The sequence below is a fragment of the Brachyistius frenatus genome, unplaced genomic scaffold (genome assembly GCF_029030835.1).
Source record: "Brachyistius frenatus isolate BFR_SWC_R1_liver_20210118 unplaced genomic scaffold, ASM2903083v1 Contig_1, whole genome shotgun sequence".
Lineage (NCBI taxonomy): Eukaryota > Metazoa > Chordata > Actinopteri > Embiotocidae > Brachyistius > Brachyistius frenatus.
This window is the reverse complement of record NW_027210600.1, coordinates 4739837-4757421: the sequence shown is the minus strand read 5'-3', so window position 1 is coordinate 4757421 and position 17585 is coordinate 4739837. Positions and strand designations below refer to the sequence as shown.

The 17585-nt window shown below is 42.9% G+C and overlaps 1 protein-coding gene across 2 annotated transcripts; it reads left to right on the top strand.

The window, feature by feature from the left end:
• Positions 1-546: 546 nt before the first annotated feature.
• Positions 547-17577, top strand: vmp1 (vacuole membrane protein 1). Of its 2 annotated transcripts, none has more exons than XM_069705708.1 (12): positions 547-643; positions 1256-1363; positions 1647-1779; positions 2205-2295; positions 2891-3001; positions 9982-10149; positions 10351-10482; positions 12633-12713; positions 12881-12997; positions 14281-14342; positions 15738-15837; positions 16509-17577. In XM_069705708.1, the coding sequence occupies exons 2-12, from the start codon at positions 1285-1287 to the stop codon at positions 16650-16652; spliced, it is 1218 nt and encodes a 405-aa protein (XP_069561809.1). In that variant the 5' UTR covers positions 547-643; positions 1256-1284; the 3' UTR covers positions 16653-17577. The 2 variants fall into 2 exon arrangements, with proteins under 2 accessions (XP_069561809.1, XP_069561893.1); XM_069705792.1 differs by lacking the exon at positions 547-643 and adding an exon at positions 691-761.
• The last annotated feature ends 8 nt before the right edge of the window (positions 17578-17585 follow it).

Sequence of the window (17585 nt, the reverse complement as noted above, 5' to 3'; positions counted from 1 at the left end):
TCACACAAAAACAATACTACTGACTCAGCATTAAAATTAACATTTGAGTATTACTCACTTAAGTTTCATATGTAAGGCAATAAATTGATAGGTTTTGTGTCACTTAATAAAAGCATCTATACACAGTCTGCAGCATTTACCTTTTAGGGCTCAAAAGTAAGAAATCCTTCAAGCATGCTGGCCTCTTTCACAGTCGGACAGTCCTGAGACTTGATGGACATACAGTTAAGACCAGTGTGGGATTTTTTTATTTTATTTATTTTTTTACTTTGGAGAAAGGTCATTTTCATTAACTGCATAGCCCAAGGTGTGTTTCAATGCCATCGTTAGGAGTTTTCAGTTTTGTTGGCAAATCTGGCAACCTCTGATTGGACCATAAATCACAATTTACGGAAATACGTCGATACATTATTTTCACAATAAAAGTATCACGTTTATAAGGCGACACATGAATTGCACTTCGACCCAACACAAGGCTAGAGTTACACCATATTTTACTTCCATATTGATACAGTCGGTTGTTTTATAACATAAAGTTTAGAATAAACTTATTTGAAGAAACGTCTTCAGGGCTTTACAGTAAAGCTGTTTTTACTTTGACACGCTCAGCGTTTGTTTCCGGGTGAAGAGAACAGGCAAAGAGGTACGACGACTGTCATTTAATTTAAACTAATATCGCCCTTTCTATCCTGTATAGCGTTTGTATCCTGATGAGTATTACAGCACAGCGGCAACAAATAGTTTTACACATTTCTCCATAAGTAAGGTTACTCGCTGTTGATTTTAAAACCCTTATTTCCATGCAGAGACTCCCGACGTCCCGAGCTTCGTGTGTTGGCTAACCGGTTAGCATGTGGAGGGTTTTGATGTAAACGCGTCCGGCATCATATCTTGTTGCAGACAGAAAGACGAAAGACTTGTTATCTCCGTGAACTCGAAATGTGCTTCGCCTCATTGCTTTGTGTGATATTTTGTTGTCAGGAAGCCGGCTTGACGAAATGTTCTCATTGACAGTTAGATTATTGCTGGAGGAGCCGCTGATTGCAACACAACGTGTCTGTCTTCACGTGTCTGTCTTCAACACAACGTGTCTGTCTTCACGTGTCTGTCTTCAACACAACGTGACTGTCTTCAACACAACGTGACTGTCGTGTTCCCTCGGTCGGTAGGAAGCGGGGGACACGGAGAGGACAGTTGAAGCTGTGACACCAACCTGTCCTCCTCTCTCTCTCTCTCTCTCTCTCTCGTGTCCCAGACTGCCTGACCTGCCAAACGGTGATTGACATGGCAGCTAATGGAGCCAGATGTGAACAGCCTCAGAAACGTACAGGAGCTAAAGGCAAACAGAATGGCAAGTCTGCAGGTTAGTTTTGGTCAACTTGAACTTGGACGGCAGAGACGAGGACACGTATCTCTTGACGTGTCCCTGAAGAGTTGATGTGATTTAAACTCGTGCATAAGTGCCATAAACACTGATTCAGTCTGGGTTACTTTCAGTTTTGATCGGTACCAACAACTTGCAAGACAGAACCAGAGGCAGACTTGTGTTATGCATTCAGCTCTACCAGATCAACAGGACGCAACAATTGAACTATTAACAAACATCACTGAATGTCAAAGTGATTTCAATTCTTTGTGTTCTCCAGACTCATCAGTAAGGGACAGGCGACAGAAAGAAAAAGAGGACCGTCTGTCTCTGGTGGTATGGAGGAGGCCTGTCACCACTCTACATTACTTTCTCCTGGAGACCCTCATTAAGCTAAAGGAGTGGACGCTTAAGTAAGAAGTTAAACAGGTTTCTCTGGTGTGCCTTCCTTGCTTTTCTGCTCTGTTGAGGATATCTGCTGCTTACCCGTGCTGGTGATCTTTTGTCATATCTGTTTTCCTTGTGATTAAATTCCTCACCTCTTGGTGAAGCAGATACACCCTGTGACTTCAACAAGTGTATAAAAAAAAAAAAAGTATTCTTTTTTTTTTTTTTATCTGAAAAACTGGATTTGTAAATGTTTTTATTGGCCATAATGTTTTGCTATAGACAGCACAAAGACGGTTACAATTTTGCAAAGATATAATCCCACGATGGACTTCCTCATAGAAGGAGCTGGGCATTTTGAAGTCTAATCAAGTTTAACTTTAAGACAAGATATCTATTTTCAGAACTTGTTCAATGACGGCTCATGTTGTTTTCTTGCTTTCCTGTTCAGGCTTTGGCAACGACGAGGGACAGTGTTCTTATTTTTGGTGTTATGTTGTCTCATCTCTATCGCGTACTCCTCTGAAGGAGCACACCAACAAGTAAGGCTTGACTTGCTTAGTTTTTCTTTAGTGATGTTAATAATCAACGCCGTTGCTTCATCACTGCCTGTTTAAAGGTCAATGATAAGTCCCTTTTTTTTTCCACCTAAAATCTTCCGATAAGACAGCTTGTGTTGGGAAATAATGTGGTCTGAGCTGTTGTCAAGTAACCCTCGATCCTACCAAACAAGGTCTGTCGGACACTGAAGCAACACCAAGCTTCAGTGTACAATTAACACCTTCCCAGAACCCACTAATAGCTAATAATTAACCTGACGCAACAAAAGAAATGACAAGCCATTTGACGTTTTAAAAATGACACCAAAATGGCTGTAAAATGAAGTCATATGATATTAAAACATTTTCAATGATTTAGTTTTGACTGTAATTTAACAATAATTACATGATTGCAAAAGTTCAAGATACATGTTTTGTCCCAAGCTGACAATTATTTAAAGACTAAATGTATTAATTCCATCAATTAAAAAGAAATAGTAATAATTTCCTTCAAATCATGAGAGTTTAATGACTGCTCCATGTGTTTGCCCTCGTCTGACATGCTGCAGCTTACTTTCTTTACTTTATTTCCCTGCAGTATGTTCAATACCTGGAGAGGAAGTTCCTGTGGTGTGCCTACTGGGTAGGCCTTGGGATCCTGTCCTCAGTTGGCCTCGGGACTGGTCTGCACACCTTCCTCCTCTACTTGGTAAGTGAACACCAATGGTACAGTGATGTGCATGCAAAATATCGTCACATAGAGGAAATTATACAGAAGACAGATGTGCTTGCAAACAGTACACACATGTTTATTCTCAGTTGGTGTAAACAACTTTGAAATGAATAGACAACACACAGTTCTACATGTGAAAGTGTAATGTGGTCTTCACACGTATGAAATAAAATGTCAGGCTGCACTCCATTAGGAAAGTACTTCGATCATAGTCGGCTCAGGATGTCAGGCTGCTAATTAGGGCCCTATTGTTTTTCGTAAAAATGTTCTTAGACGTTCTTATTCTTACGTAAAGTGATTTGCCTTTTTGGAGGCTTTATCATATTCAAAATCTCATGAAAGTGGATACACATTTGTCTCCCGGTGAAAAATTTCGTATTCTATTGGAGTTGCGAGTGGGCGTGGCCAAATGGCTCGAGAGCGCCCCCTAAAGAGATGCCCCGGCGGCCACATTTACCTAAATTCATGAAATCCGGTGGACAGGTGTATCACACCTAGACGCACAAAAAAGTTACATTGCACCGTTACGTCAACTCGACAGGAAGTCCACCATTTTGAATTTAGTCGCCATTTTGGGCGATTCTGACACGTTGTACTTTGTCGAACTCCTCCGAGGGATTTTGTCGGACCGACTTGAATTTAGGTTCTATGGATAGAAAACATGTTTGGGATTAAAAGTTATCAAAATAATTTGTTTTCATCGATGTGTGTGCCCGTGAGAGGCAGCCATTTTGAGCGTCTCGCCATGAAACGAGTTGCTTTAAATCTTACGTACATGGACCGACCTTCTCCAAACATCACAGGTATGATAACAGCCCCGCCCTGAAGACCCCTGTGGGGTAATATTTGCTCATAGTCATAGCGCCCCCTGTTGGCCATTACACTTTTCATTCTTTCACATTCTACGTCGAGCTGGTTGATCACATGAACCTGAAGTCGGGTTACAATAACCTAAACATGTAGTTGATGATATATTGAAACTTTCGTTCGACTTTGTCAAAGGGCGTCGCCGTGACGATGCGGCAAAGTTTGATGTCTGGCCATGACACAGGAAGTTGATGTTTAAGGTCAACGGATGCTTGAAACCTCACGAAACGTGTGACATACATCCGGCGTGGTGAGACGATACATTATACACCTGTTTTGCGAGAAGCGGGGATATACGGTCCCTCGGGCGCTGCACGTCGGGGAGACGGCGTCGGGGAGGGGGTACGCCTGAGTGCGAGGGCCCGTACATCACTGCTTGCAGTTTTAATTTCAGATGTAACTGACGCCACAAGCTATTACCTTCTAGATATGCCCGCATAACTGACATAAACTCATAAATTTCTGCAACACTCGTGCGTCTGTTCCTGTAGTTACCAGAGGATGGCATCATACTTCTACTTCTGCTTCTTCAAACTTCAAACTTTTGTCACATGTCTGTCTCAGGCTAAACAGGAGTGAAGTGTAATTTTCCTCTGACAGGCAGTCACAGAATGACTGTATGACTGAGTCACCAAAATGTGTGTCATTTGTCTCGGTTGTGGTAAAAAGGAGAATTTAGCAAAATGAAAGAGCGGAAGAAATTCTCCATCGTTGTCCGATTTAGGCTGATGATGTGGCTTTTGTTCTGCTTAACTTGTGCAGATGTGGGCCAGCTGAGTCAACTATTTCCATTATAATGAAATAATGGGAAACGATGCAACGTTGACCTTCCTGTTTTTCAGGACTGACGAGCACTCCCTTCAGTAATTCTTTGCAGCTTTTGTTTGTTTGAGCAGCTTCGCTGTCCTCTACTGTCCAGTAGTCCTCTACTTCTTCTGAGACCGTGTGCTGCAATAATGCCGCAGTAGCAGGGGCTCATACTTTTACATTACTTTACTTTGATATTTTCTTCTTCACATTTCAGTCTTATTTTGTTTGGTCAGTTGACTAAACCTTTTGTTTTGTCGCCTGCCTTCAATGCTTTACAAAAGGGTCATTCAGTCCATCCTGCTGTAGGTCCCTTTAGTTTCTCACCCTGCTTTCTGTCGCCATCCCATATTACCCACATCAAAAGTAATGGGTCGCCTAACCCATGACCAACATGGCACTCGCCATGACCCTGATCACCTCACACACACAGGACTGCTCTCCTATAGCTGTTTTCATCACATGCTGAACACATGATCACACTAGGTATCTGTTCTTTGGTCTGCATATGTATGAAGCTCACACACATCCAGGCATTGCTTTCGCATATTTCCCTCTAGTTTATAGTTTTTATCTTCAAGCATCTCCTGTTAGAGCCTCTGTGCTCTTCTACCTTTTCAGGATTGTGGTGTTTGAGAAGTAGCGTACCTCTTAAGATTGGTGTCATCCAAACAAAAGTTGATACATGATCCATGACTGTCACTGCATATCCTGATCGGTTTCATCGAGCGTGCCAATCAAAGTGTCCTTAAATTCCTGGAGCCAACTTTAATTTTTTTAGAGAAGTTAAAGCCTTCTTTACAGGATCTTTTTCAGTAATAAAACTAAAAATACATTTTATACAGTGGGGCAAAAAAGTATTTAGTCAGCCACCAATTGTGCAAGTTCTCCCACTTAAAAAGACGAGAGACACCTGTAATTTTCATCATAGGTACACTTCAACTATAAGAGACAGAATGGGGGGAAAGAATCTAGGAAATCACATTGTAAGATTTTTAATGAATTAATTGGTCAATTCCTCAGTAAAATAAGTATTTGGTCACCTACAAACAAGCAAGATTTCTGGCTCTCACAGACCTGTAACTTCTTCTTTAAGAGGCTCCTCTGTCCTCCACTCGTTACCTGTATTAATGGCACCTGTTTGAACTTGTTATCAGTATAAAAGACACCTGTCCACAACCTCAAACAGTCACACTCCAAACTCCACTATGGCCAAGACCAAAGAGCTGTCAAAGGACACCAGAAACAAAATTGTAGACCTGCACCAGGCTGGGAAGACTGAATCTGCAATAGGTAAGCAGCTTGGTGTGAAGAAATCAACTGTGGGAGCAATTATTAGAAAATGGAAGACATACAAGACCACTGATAATCTCCCTCGATCTGGGGCCCCACGCAAGATCTCACCCCGTGGGGTCAAAATGATCACAAGAACGGTGAACAAAAATCCCAGAACCACACGGGGGGACCTCGTGAATGACCTGCAGAGAGCTGGGACCAAAGTAACAAAGACTACCATCAGTAACACACTACGCCGCCAGGGACTCAAATCCTGCAGTGCCAGACGTGTCCCCCTGCTTAAGCCAGTACATGTCCAGGCCCGTCTGAAGTTTGCTAGAGAGCATTTGGATGATCCAGAAGAGGATTGGGAGAATGTCATATGGTCAGATGAAACCAAAATATAACGTTTTGGTAAAAACTCAACTCGTCGTGTTTGGAGGAGAAAGAATGCCGAGTTGCATCCAAAGAACACCATACCTACTGTGAAGCATGGGGGTGGAAACATCATGCTTTGGGGCTGTTTTTCTGCAAGGGGACCAGGACGACTGATCCGTGTAAAGGAAAGAATGAGTGGGCCATGTATCGTGAGATTTTGAGTGAAAACCTCCTTCCATCAGCAAGGGCATTGAAGATGAAACGTGGCTGGGTCTTTCAGCATGACGATGATCCCAAACACACCGCCCGGGCAACGAAGGAGTGGCTTCATAAGAAGCATTTCAAGGTCCTGGAGTGGCCTAGCCAGTCTCCAGATCTCAACCCCATAGAAAATCTGTGGAGGGAGTTGAAAGTCTGTGTTGCCCAGCGACAGCCCCAAAACATCACTGCTCTAGAGGAGATCTGCATGGAGGAATGGGCCAAAATACCAGCAACAGTGTGTGAAGACTTACAGAAAACGTTTGACCTCTGTCATTGCCAACAAAGGGTATATAACAAAGTATTGAGATGAACTTTTGTTATTGACCAAATATTTATTTTCCACTATAATTTGCAAATATATTCTTTAAAAATCAGACCATGTGATTTTCAGGAATTTTTTTCCTCATTTTGTCTCATAGTTTAGGTATACCTATGATGGAAATTACAGGCGTCTCTCATCTTTTTAAGTGGGAGAACTTGCACAATTGGTGGCTGACTAAATACTTTTTTGCCTCACTGTATATGCAGTGCTTTTCAAGAGACTCAAAGACGCTTTACAGGTTAAACCGATCAAAACAACACAATATAAGAATAAATCACACAATATTAGCCACCCATTAAAAGCAGCTAATAAAAGGTGGGGTTGTGGGTAGGTCAGTGCAGTCCAGAGGGAGAGGGGGCAGCTATGGAGAAGTCTCTTGTCCAATGTCCTGCGCTGGTTTGGGGGCGGTGGGGACAGAGGGGTGGCGTCAGAGGAGTGGAGGGTGCGGGAAGGAGTATGGTGGTGGAGCTGCTCTGTGAGGTAGGAGCATGGCCTGGTTGTGGAGGGCTTTGTGGTTGAGGAGAAGGGCTTTGTATCGGATCTGTTGTGGGACTGGAAGCCAGTGGAGGTTCTGGAGGACCGGACAGGTGTGGTCACGGGAGCAGCAGCGTGTGAGCAGGCAAGCAGAAGAGTTGTGGACGTGCTGCTGTTTGCTCATTTGCTCATAAGGAGACCATTTCCTGTTTCTCTCTTCAATAAAGCTTTGCTGAAGTTCACAGTGCAACAGATCTTATCGCTCGGTGTTGAGACCAACCATTGCCAGAAAGCTCCTGGTGTTAATTCTGAAGACAAACCACATGTCCCACTCACAAAGTTACACGATGTGACTTTACGTCAAGCCTGAAGCATCGATAGCTTGCCCCATAGAGAGGATGATGTCATTGTGCTCATGGGCGGGCGAGGGGATTCACTCACTATGGTCTTATGATGCATCATGATGTTTTGCAAGTCACTACTCTGAATTGAAGTGCTGATGATCTGAGTCTCAATATTTTGGTTAAACTAAACATGCTCATACTGTTGCTTTTACTTGAAGATTTGTCGATTTGCCATTAAAACCTATCGCCAATTTAAATCATCACCACGGCTGAGTATTTCTACTGCGGAACTGCAGCAACGGTCTCAAAAAGGTGGATTCAGATAGCCACGGCTTTATACGTTACATACCCAAGGAACCAATCCCATCAACTGCGGGATGGAGCTTTTTATATCATCAAGCTGCCAGCTCAACCTACGGGCGAGCGGGGATTATTTGCATATTCGTAGAGCCACGTGTACTCAGTTGTACAATTAAAGGTGTTAAGTTGCATCTAAGCCACTGAAAGATGTTGGGGTGAAAAAATTCAAAATATGTAGTTTTGATGTTTTGAGTCTTTAGGAGATTCATCGATACCGGGAGAGCGATTTTACAATTAATGGATGGCTTTCCACAAAACTTTCCCCCCGGAGGATTGATTATATCATTTTTGGTGACACACAGGAACCACACCCACTTTCAGGTCAAAATGTCACCGCAGATTCACGTGAAATTTGTTGAGCAGCACGTTTTTCTTGTTGCACCACATTCCTAAAACCCATTACATATTTTAACCATTAGTGGTAAAACCAGAAAAGTGCGCGTGGCTTCAAGGGTCCACCAGCATGACTTTTGACACACAAAAAAAAGTTTGTTCTCGACACGATTAGTGGAACGGTCAAATTAAAGGCATAAGATGAACAAAGAACTAGTTTCTCCACCCTGAATGTGATCTTGGCTCCACTGACTTGAGTGAACAAAGAGACTGAATGCAGCAGAGCCACTGTATCTTCTGTCAGATGAGTGTATCAGCATTTCTTTGAAAAGTTTGAATCACAGCTTGGTGGTTTTCCCCCCTTTGCTAACACTGACTTGTTTTATCATGAAAGAATGACATGAGACATAAGCCCTGCTCGGTTGCAAAGAACGTGTTGTGTAAAGTAAAGAGGCCTCCTGTGTGTTCGTACTGGCAGTGGGGTGGAGAGTTTCCCCAGTCACCGCAGACTAATTGTGTGCTGTCCATCTACTGTCAGTGCTGCCTGAATCACCTTAAGGAGGCATAATGGATTAGCTGTGCGGTGGTTACAGGTGGGCCGGCTGTTATTGAGGCCAGGTGGCTCTGTCTCACCAGACATCTTTTCAATGATTAAATGATGACATACCTACCTGTCGGAAAGCCTGCGTGACTCAGCTCTTGTTGGTGTCTGTAACTGGGCAACTGACTCCGTTAGCACACAGTCGGCGTGTTAACCGTACACCGGCCAGTTCAAATTTAATCACATTTAATGAGGGTGGACTAAATATTAGAAACGGCTCCCAATCCGATGTAGTTCGACATCACCACAAACTACAGGCTCCGAAATTTCTCACATGTTGAAACAACACCTCTATAAAGCAGTTTGAACAAATGCTGAGCGTTATAACCTTCATGAAAGTAGGATCTGTTGCACGAACAATTTATTTTGAGCAAGAAGTAGCTAAGAAACTGGCAGTATTTAGACCCTTCTGTATTTAAAATTATAATTATTATGTTGAGAATATTGAAGTTGGGACACAAGACTAACAATATAAATAATTGAAATTTACCAAAATCTGAAATCTTCCATTTACTCTTGACATTGCAGTTTGTGTATTGTATATGGTTTTGGGTGGCTGTGGCTCAGATGGTAGAGCGGGTTGCCGGTTTAGCGGTCCTCCTGTCCTCATGCCGAAGTGTCCTTTGGCAAGACACTGAACCTGAATTGCTCCTGATGCCAAGCGAGCACCTTGCATGGCAGCTCCATTACTGTGTGAATGGTAAACAGTGTAAAGCGCTTTGAGACTGCTAAGGTGATAAAGCGTTACATAAGTGCCATATGCCATTTCCCTTTTTGCTCAGCACACATAAGCTGCTGTATTTACCACATTTACAATCACATGTAGGCCCAAGTGTTTCATGACATTAGACAAAATCATTGTGTGTGCCTGTGTGTGTGTCCCATTGGTTTCCAGTCCTTTGGAGTAACCCACTGTCTCCATCTGTCCACTCAGGGTCCTCACATAGCATCAGTAACCCTGGCAGCATACGAGTGTGGCTCCACAGACTTCCCAGAGCCTCCCTACCCAGACCAGATTGTCTGTCCCCAAGGTGGCGGGGTGGAGGGCAGCATCTCCCTCCTCTCAATCATGTCAAAGGTCCGCCTGGAGGCCTGCATGTGGGTGAGTAGCAGTTTGAATATAGAGATGCATCGGTGTGATCCACACCGAAACAACGGCAAGAATGTCTGGCGGCGTGCCAGCGGCCGGTTGCATCATGACAGCTGGCAACTTGTCAAAGTATCTGGACTGTGTCATCCGCGTGTGCTCGTGGGAAATGAATATGCAAATGCAGCCATGTCACGTGAAGTTGTATGTGTTTAGGGTGCAGGAACTGCCATCGGCGAGCTGCCTCCGTATTTCATGGCCAGAGCGGCTCGTCAGTCGGGAGCGGATCCAGATGATGAAGACTATGAGGAATTCGAGGAGATGCTCGAGCAGGCCGAGGGTGCTCAGGTCAGAGTCGTGCACACATGAGCTTTTGATATGAAATCAATTAGCAGGTTATAAACATGCGTGCATAAATACTGAAAATCTTTTTTGTAGGATAATTTCATTTGATGTGACACATTAAAGGAATATGCTCGGTCACTTTCAGTCGCCGAATGAGGGAACAAATGAGGATTGAGCTTGTGGCCAACTCATGAAAGTCATTGCATTTGCAGCATTATAAACTGAACAAGCTGTAAAATCACAAGTGTCTCACGGTTATTTATGAGTTTTCCATCCCCCAGCAGTGGTTGTTCAACAGACAGTGTAGGCAGAGCCAACGCAACAGGCACTCTCTTCAACTCGCATGCGTGTTAACTGACCGGCGTCACCCGGGCAACACCGCTGCCTGGGAAGTGAAGTTCAAAAACACAGCTGCAGTTACCGCTCATCACCATAGGTGCCGCTAAAGAGAGAAAAACTGACATCTTCGTGATTGTAACTTTAACATTTAAGATGTATCACTTTTGACTTAATTCTGAAAATTTTACAAAGAACAAAAGATCAAGAAAACAGCAAATAGGTTTGGATTTTCTTTAGTGCGACCAGGAGCCCATATTCAACCCTCCCTAATTTCCATCCACTGAAAAAGCACAGCAACTACACAAAATATTGAAGTATCTCTCCCTCCTTATGGTCTATTTTAGCACAGTTGTTTACATGTTGCCCACCCACCCAATATGATCTCTTATCTTAGTTCGATTTGGTCTCATTTTTATAATGCACAACTGACCATGGAGCCACTGTCCAGTGATTGGTCTGAACGTGTCATGTGACTTCAGTGAAGCTCCTCCCTCCTTACTTCCAGTAAATCTGCCTGTTCGTGGGTGAGTCACCCTGAGCACAGCTCCCTCTTTAATCATCCCTCGGCCTTAGCTCCCTCTGCCTTCCCTCCGTCTCTCTTTTCACCAGCCTTTAATTTGAATGACAGGCAGCTCTGTCAGGAACCGAGTTCACATGACTGGGTACTGCTGAGATCAGATGCCGAGTCAGCTAAACACATTGTCTCCATCACCCATTCTCACTTCACTGGTTCTCAGCTGAGGAGGCCAACCACACATCACATCTTTGATCATGGGGTTGTACTCAGGATGTATACACTTGTGCATTAGTCGGAGTGTTTCAAATAAACAACTTCAAGGACGAATCACAAGACTTCATCAACACATGGAAGTTATTGGAATAAATGTCACTCAAAGTTATTGTTAATTTGATCAACAACAACAAAAACATTTAAAAGATATGTATAGAATTATTCATCTATTTAAAGTAATTATCAATCAATTGTAATAATTATTCAACTTGAGTTACATAGACTACATTGATCTACACTGGCAAGGGAGGAGATACACTGGAAAAAACTCATCTTTCTATTCAACTCTATTATTTATTGAAACGACAGAAACTGAGGAGAACTTGTCATTTGTAAACCTCAATGCCTCAATGTTGTTTTTGTGAAATCTGCATGAGGAAAACTAATTTATTATGATTAAAAAAAAAAAAAAGTATGCACCACAAATGTGAAATGCAAGTACAAGGATTTATAAATTAAAACTAGTTTGAGTGTTAATCATCAAGACTAAGACAAAAAAATTATAATTACTTCCAGAATTACCATTGAAAAGGTGCCACTTTGGAACCGCCTCTTAATCTCCTCCCTGCATCGGCTGTGATCGTCAACACCACCGCAGACGTTTGACCCCCACAGGGATGGAGATCAAACCAAATCATCCTCCACACTTTCCAACCACACAGTTTTTATTTGAAATGTCACTAAATTCACCAAAAAAGAAAAGTTACAGTGCTCAGAAATAGCAGGTATCTTGCCACAGTACTCCTACCAAAGCTCTTATCCCTTGTAATAACATCCCAGACAGCACCACCGTTAAAAACTCTGTGGTCAAACTGTGTGGTCAGAAGTTCACCATGGTTATTTCAAGAAAAAAAAAATGGTGATTATGTTTTCGGAGATGTCCGTGTATGTAAAATTTGAGATGCAGGGGAGGGTTACAGGCTGTGAAAGTTACACAGCAGCTGGAAATAACATACCCAAATATACACAACCATATCTGGTAGCAACAATGTGTTTCACATGTTGTTTTTTATATTTTTTGCAGGACTTTGTCACAAGAGCCAAACTGGGAGTCCAGCATATGGTGCAGAAAGTGGGGTTCTTTGGCATCTTGGCTTGTGCCTCAGTGAGTAGCTCTTAATCTGACATGCACACATTAGTGTTACATTTTATATTTTCTCACTCTAAATCTGATTTATCTGTGTTAGTTCCTAACGCAAAGGAAATCTATATGTTCAGATCATAACTATGAATCGGTAAGATTGACTGTGTGTGTGTGTGTGTGTGTTTCAGATTCCAAATCCTCTCTTTGACCTGGCTGGAATCACCTGCGGCCATTTCCTGGTTCCCTTCTGGACCTTCTTTGGAGCAACTCTAATTGGGAAAGCCGTCATCAAGATGCACATACAGGTCGGTAGCGTGGCTAAAATGTTTGTTAGAGGCGTTTAAAAGTCAAGAAAACAACCAGTTCACCTCAAAGCACACCAGGTTTTTCCATTTTTATTGTACACCATACATACCATGTTCACACGCTTGAAACATCTTGGCTTTAAATGTGATTCATCTTTTGTTTCATGTCATCACAATGTTCTGTCCACAATAATAGAGAATGTCCCAAATCCCCTCGGAAGACAAAAGGCTCTATGCTTTGCTGACTGATACACTTTGAACAATCCCCACAACCTCAAAACGTGTGTGTAAGATCAGACCCAGGGCTGAGATCATGAGCTGCCGGTGACTATGAGCAACTCCCAACTCCTCACTTCTGGTTAACTCTTTCTGACGGTGCCTGGTTCCTTTTTTTTTTGGAGGGGGGTGAGGGGGGGTTTCTCATTCCTGTTTAGGCTTTGGGATTCATCCACACCATAAAAGCAGGATACTGATGAAAGGAGAGAAGCTTTTAACAAGAGTTTGGATTCTTAAAAATGCACTACATCAAACAAGAAGGGAAAAACGTGTTAATTACGGAGGGAATTGTCAAGTCTCCCACACCAGTGACTAATGAAAGCCTCGACTGCGAGGGTCTGTCTGTTTCTGTGGAGTCACTGAGTGTCTTAACAAAAGTGAGCTGATCCATCTCTTGTTGGTACCAGTCAGTGATCTCACTCTTAGACCTTCCAGACAAAGGCGAGCGTCAGGCAGCGGGGGGGTAATGGAGGATGGTGGATAGTGGACATGTGAGGGTCGACCTGAAGGAAGGAAACTGAGCAGGCTGCATGGTGGGGGGGGCTTTGCCTTTTTTTTTTTTTTTTTTTTTCTCTCTGTATCTTGAACCTCTTAGACATCGCATGTCATATCCTGTCTGATTTTGTCCGGGGGGGGGCATGTGTCATGCCGTTTTGAAGCTGATCAGTTTCAGAGCCACAGAAGAATATTGTGGTTTTGAGGCACTCCACCTCCCCCTCTGCTCCGGCGCTTTGCAAACCACACAAAACCCCTCGCAGCCCAAACTTTAGCTTAGCGCCAGGTTTGAATTTTGTAATTAGTGTGTCTGTGAACAGTGGCAGATGTGGCCTCAAATTTCCCACAGCTGTGCTGCCAAAATTAAGTACCAAAATGTCTTCCCGTCATATGACTTTTTGGTAAAGACACTCTCAGTTAATTGTTTGTTCCATAAACTCTCAGTAAATTGTTTTAAAAATTACGATTGTTTGGCTTTAAAGCTTATTAATCTCTCTGTTGTCGTCCTACAGAAACTGTTTGTCATCATCACCTTCAGCAAGCACATAGTGGAGCAAATGGTGTCACTCATTGGGTAAGTGCTTGTATTCTATGTCCTGTACTGGAATGTACTCTGTGTGTGAAAGGCTGCATTAATCAGGTACTTTATGGAGTCATTGTCTCCTGGCTTCGTGGTTGCCATGGCATTTATAAACATTTTCAGATGCATTTTGACCACTGATTGGGGATCCTGTATGAATACGTGCTTTCACTGCGTGCATGCATTTAGCATTGTTGGGCACAAAGATATTTCTCTCCCCCACCACATGAAACCCATCTCCGCGGTGGTGGTGGTGGTCAGGCGTGTGAGGTCCCACCCGAACATGTCGATCTGACTCACGGGAGTTCAGCTCTGACTGATAGAACCACCCCAGCGAGGCAGGAAACACAGACACTGACAAAATAACTTTCTTTGACTAGGTGACCAATCTCAAATTTAGCTAATACATAGGAACTATAAGAAATACCCCAGTTCAACATATTTAGACCTGAATCTCGTGAGATTCAGGGTTCTTTCACATGACGGCCTCCAGTGACTCGCTATGATGTGTTCAAATGTTGCTTCAATGCTGTGAGAGCGAGAGATAACAAGAATGAGTCACTCAAAACTAGTTGAGTTGATTTGACATCAGCAATTACCCATTTGGTGTTTGTTATCTCTCATGTCTTTGCTTAGTCTGGTCAGGTCTAGACAGCATATTTATGTCCTGAGCAGGGGCAGAAATGAATTTAGGCTGCGTCTGAGTGTCTACAGACTGCTGTATATTTTTCTTTTCATGTTAATGATAAGTTGGACATCATGTAGAGATCCCCTCCAAACTGTACTGCTGCTGAACAAATGGTGAAAGTACAACACCAATGACTATATATGACATGAATTGTTAAAGTGGTATTCATTGCGACCGGCCGCCTGGTGAGCTAATCCACACTGCCTAATAAGGACAGAAGCACACCCTGATTGGATGTCTTTCCACTCAGAGAGCCGCAATGGTAGTAAAGGTGATGACATCATGTCGACTCACTTCCTGATCGAAGGGGCTGACACAGACGCCTATAGAGAGCTAAAGAGTATAAAAGCAGAGCTTTGGAGTTTCTGCTTCATTCCTCCCTGCTGCCTACTCCTGCTCACAGTAACAATTAGAGGAGGTGGCAGCTCCAAGATAGGGCCCACATGTAGCACGGGGCCCTCAGCTGCTGGGTGACTGGTGGATCAGTGAAGACCTCAGGGAAAGAGAAGACTTCATGAGCAGCTCTTTGGGGCTCTTATAGGGACCGAGTGTTGAGGAGCTAAAAGCCTCCGTTTTTTTTGTTTTTTTGTTTTGTTTTGTTTTATCTCCAAGGCTGATGAGGTGTGCCTTTTAAGGTAAGTGGCTAAATGTTTCTCTCTTGTCTCTTTTCTTTGCTGCTCTGTGGGGATGCGGGCTGTCAGGTCTGTGCCCAAACTGGGACCATCCCTCCAGAAGCCCTTCAGTCAGTATCTGGAAGCACAGAGGAACAAGCTGCACCATGCTGGAGGAAGTGCACCAGCGGTAAGAGCAACTCATTTAGATTTGACCTCTCTTATCTCTACAATGAGCTTTATTTTAGGTCTTTGTCTAAGAGGAAGAACAATGTGGGAGTCTTTTGTCATTCTGTAGACTTCAAATCATGTACTGGAAAGCTTTCATGAAATCAGAGGCCATGAACTGTGTTTAACAGAGGAGGTGTAGTAAAAAATACCTGCATCATCACTTGTTGTTTTTTAAGTATAGGCCAACCATGACTTGATTGATATTTTTGAGTTTAGAAAGCCTCATAATATCTTTTGTATACAGCTTATCAAATGTGATTATTAAAGGATAATATGGGATTTTAGTAGCAATGTCAGTGCTCTCTGGTGGACAAACGATGTAACTGAGAAACAATTTCTAAACGACCTTAAACACATCTTTGTACTATATTTCTTATTTCTAGTCTGACATGTGCACTGACACTACTATATTTGTGAAAAGCTAATAAGATCTGTTTTGAAGCTCTAGTTTGTAGTCTAGATGTGATTTTGGCTGCTAAAAACACACGTAGTCCCTCAGTTCAATTCTGCAAATGGGGAAAGCTGGGTCTTCCGACATTCACAATCTCTTTATTATCAAACCTGGACTAGTTGAGTTTGCCTGTACGAGACTGATGAATGATAGACCTGCCCTGATTTTGGGTTTTTCAGGATGAGAACTGGCTGTCGTGGGTGTTTGAGAAGGTGGTGCTGGTCATGGTCTGCTACTTTGTCATTTCCATCGTCCACTCCATGGCCCAGAGCTACGCCAAGCGGCTGCAGCAGCTGCGACACTCGGAGGAGAAAACCAAGTGATGGCGGTCAAAACAAAGCGATACAAACATCCCAGAGACTGTGTTTTCTGCTGCTGCTGCTGAGAGCCTTCCACTCAGCCGCAGCCACTCACAACTTAACAACAAACCTCACCCTCACCCATTTGTCAAAGAGGCTCAAGAAAGAAAAACGGCACTATTTGTTGGTGCGGATGCTGTCGAGGATGTATGTGCTGTTTGCCGTTTTCTCACTTCAGGTTTTTGTAGTTCCTCCTCTCATCTCACTCTAGGTGTGTGTAGTGCGACTGGTCCCGCCACTGATCTTAACATTTGACTTTAAATTAACCCATTCATTGACCTCAGAAGTAAAGCAACGGTTTGGTGGGACCTGCTGTGTAAGGGCAGTGCCCATCAGATGCTACGCCTTATGCAAGATGGGAAGGCCTCCCTTCCCCTGAGTACTGCTCTCGACTTACACTTGATTTTTATTTAATTTTTTAACATTTATGAATGGATGGATCTTTATTTGTTTGTACAGTGTGCTGCCAAGATAACTGCTGCGGATGGAGATTGTTTTCAGGGTTTAATTGTCCTCATGTTTTTGTCCTGTTCAAGCAGTGATACCAATTTGTCTTCTAATGTTTCTGGAACAGTCTGTTTAAAAGGGTGGAGAAAGAAAGAAGAAGAAGAAGAACAAAAAAAGAAGCAATATCAACTTAAAACAGTGTGGTATTGATGGTTTGCACATTGTGTAAATATCTTAATATCTTTTTGACAGTATGCTCAGATGTATTTCTATTCTACTGGTCTGTGTGGACATAAGTCAACTTGAACCAAAACACAAAAAGAAGAGGCGACATCATTCGTAAAGTGACATTGTGCTCTCAGCTAACTAGTCCCATTTCTATTCTGTACATTTAGGTTGAAACCTTGGATCAGATCATATATAAAACATGGAAATGACGGCACTTGTTTC

Coding starts and splice junctions, on each gene's coding strand:
- vmp1 (XM_069705708.1), top strand. CDS start 1,285: ATGGCAGCTAATGGAGCCAGATGTGAACAGCCTCAGAAACGTACAGGA. Junction 1,364..1,646: donor ACAGAATGGCAAGTCTGCAG/GTTAGTTTTGGT, acceptor TGTGTTCTCCAG/ACTCATCAGTAAGGGACAGG. Junction 10,483..12,632: donor AGCAGGCCGAGGGTGCTCAG/GTCAGAGTCGTG, acceptor TATTTTTTGCAG/GACTTTGTCACAAGAGCCAA.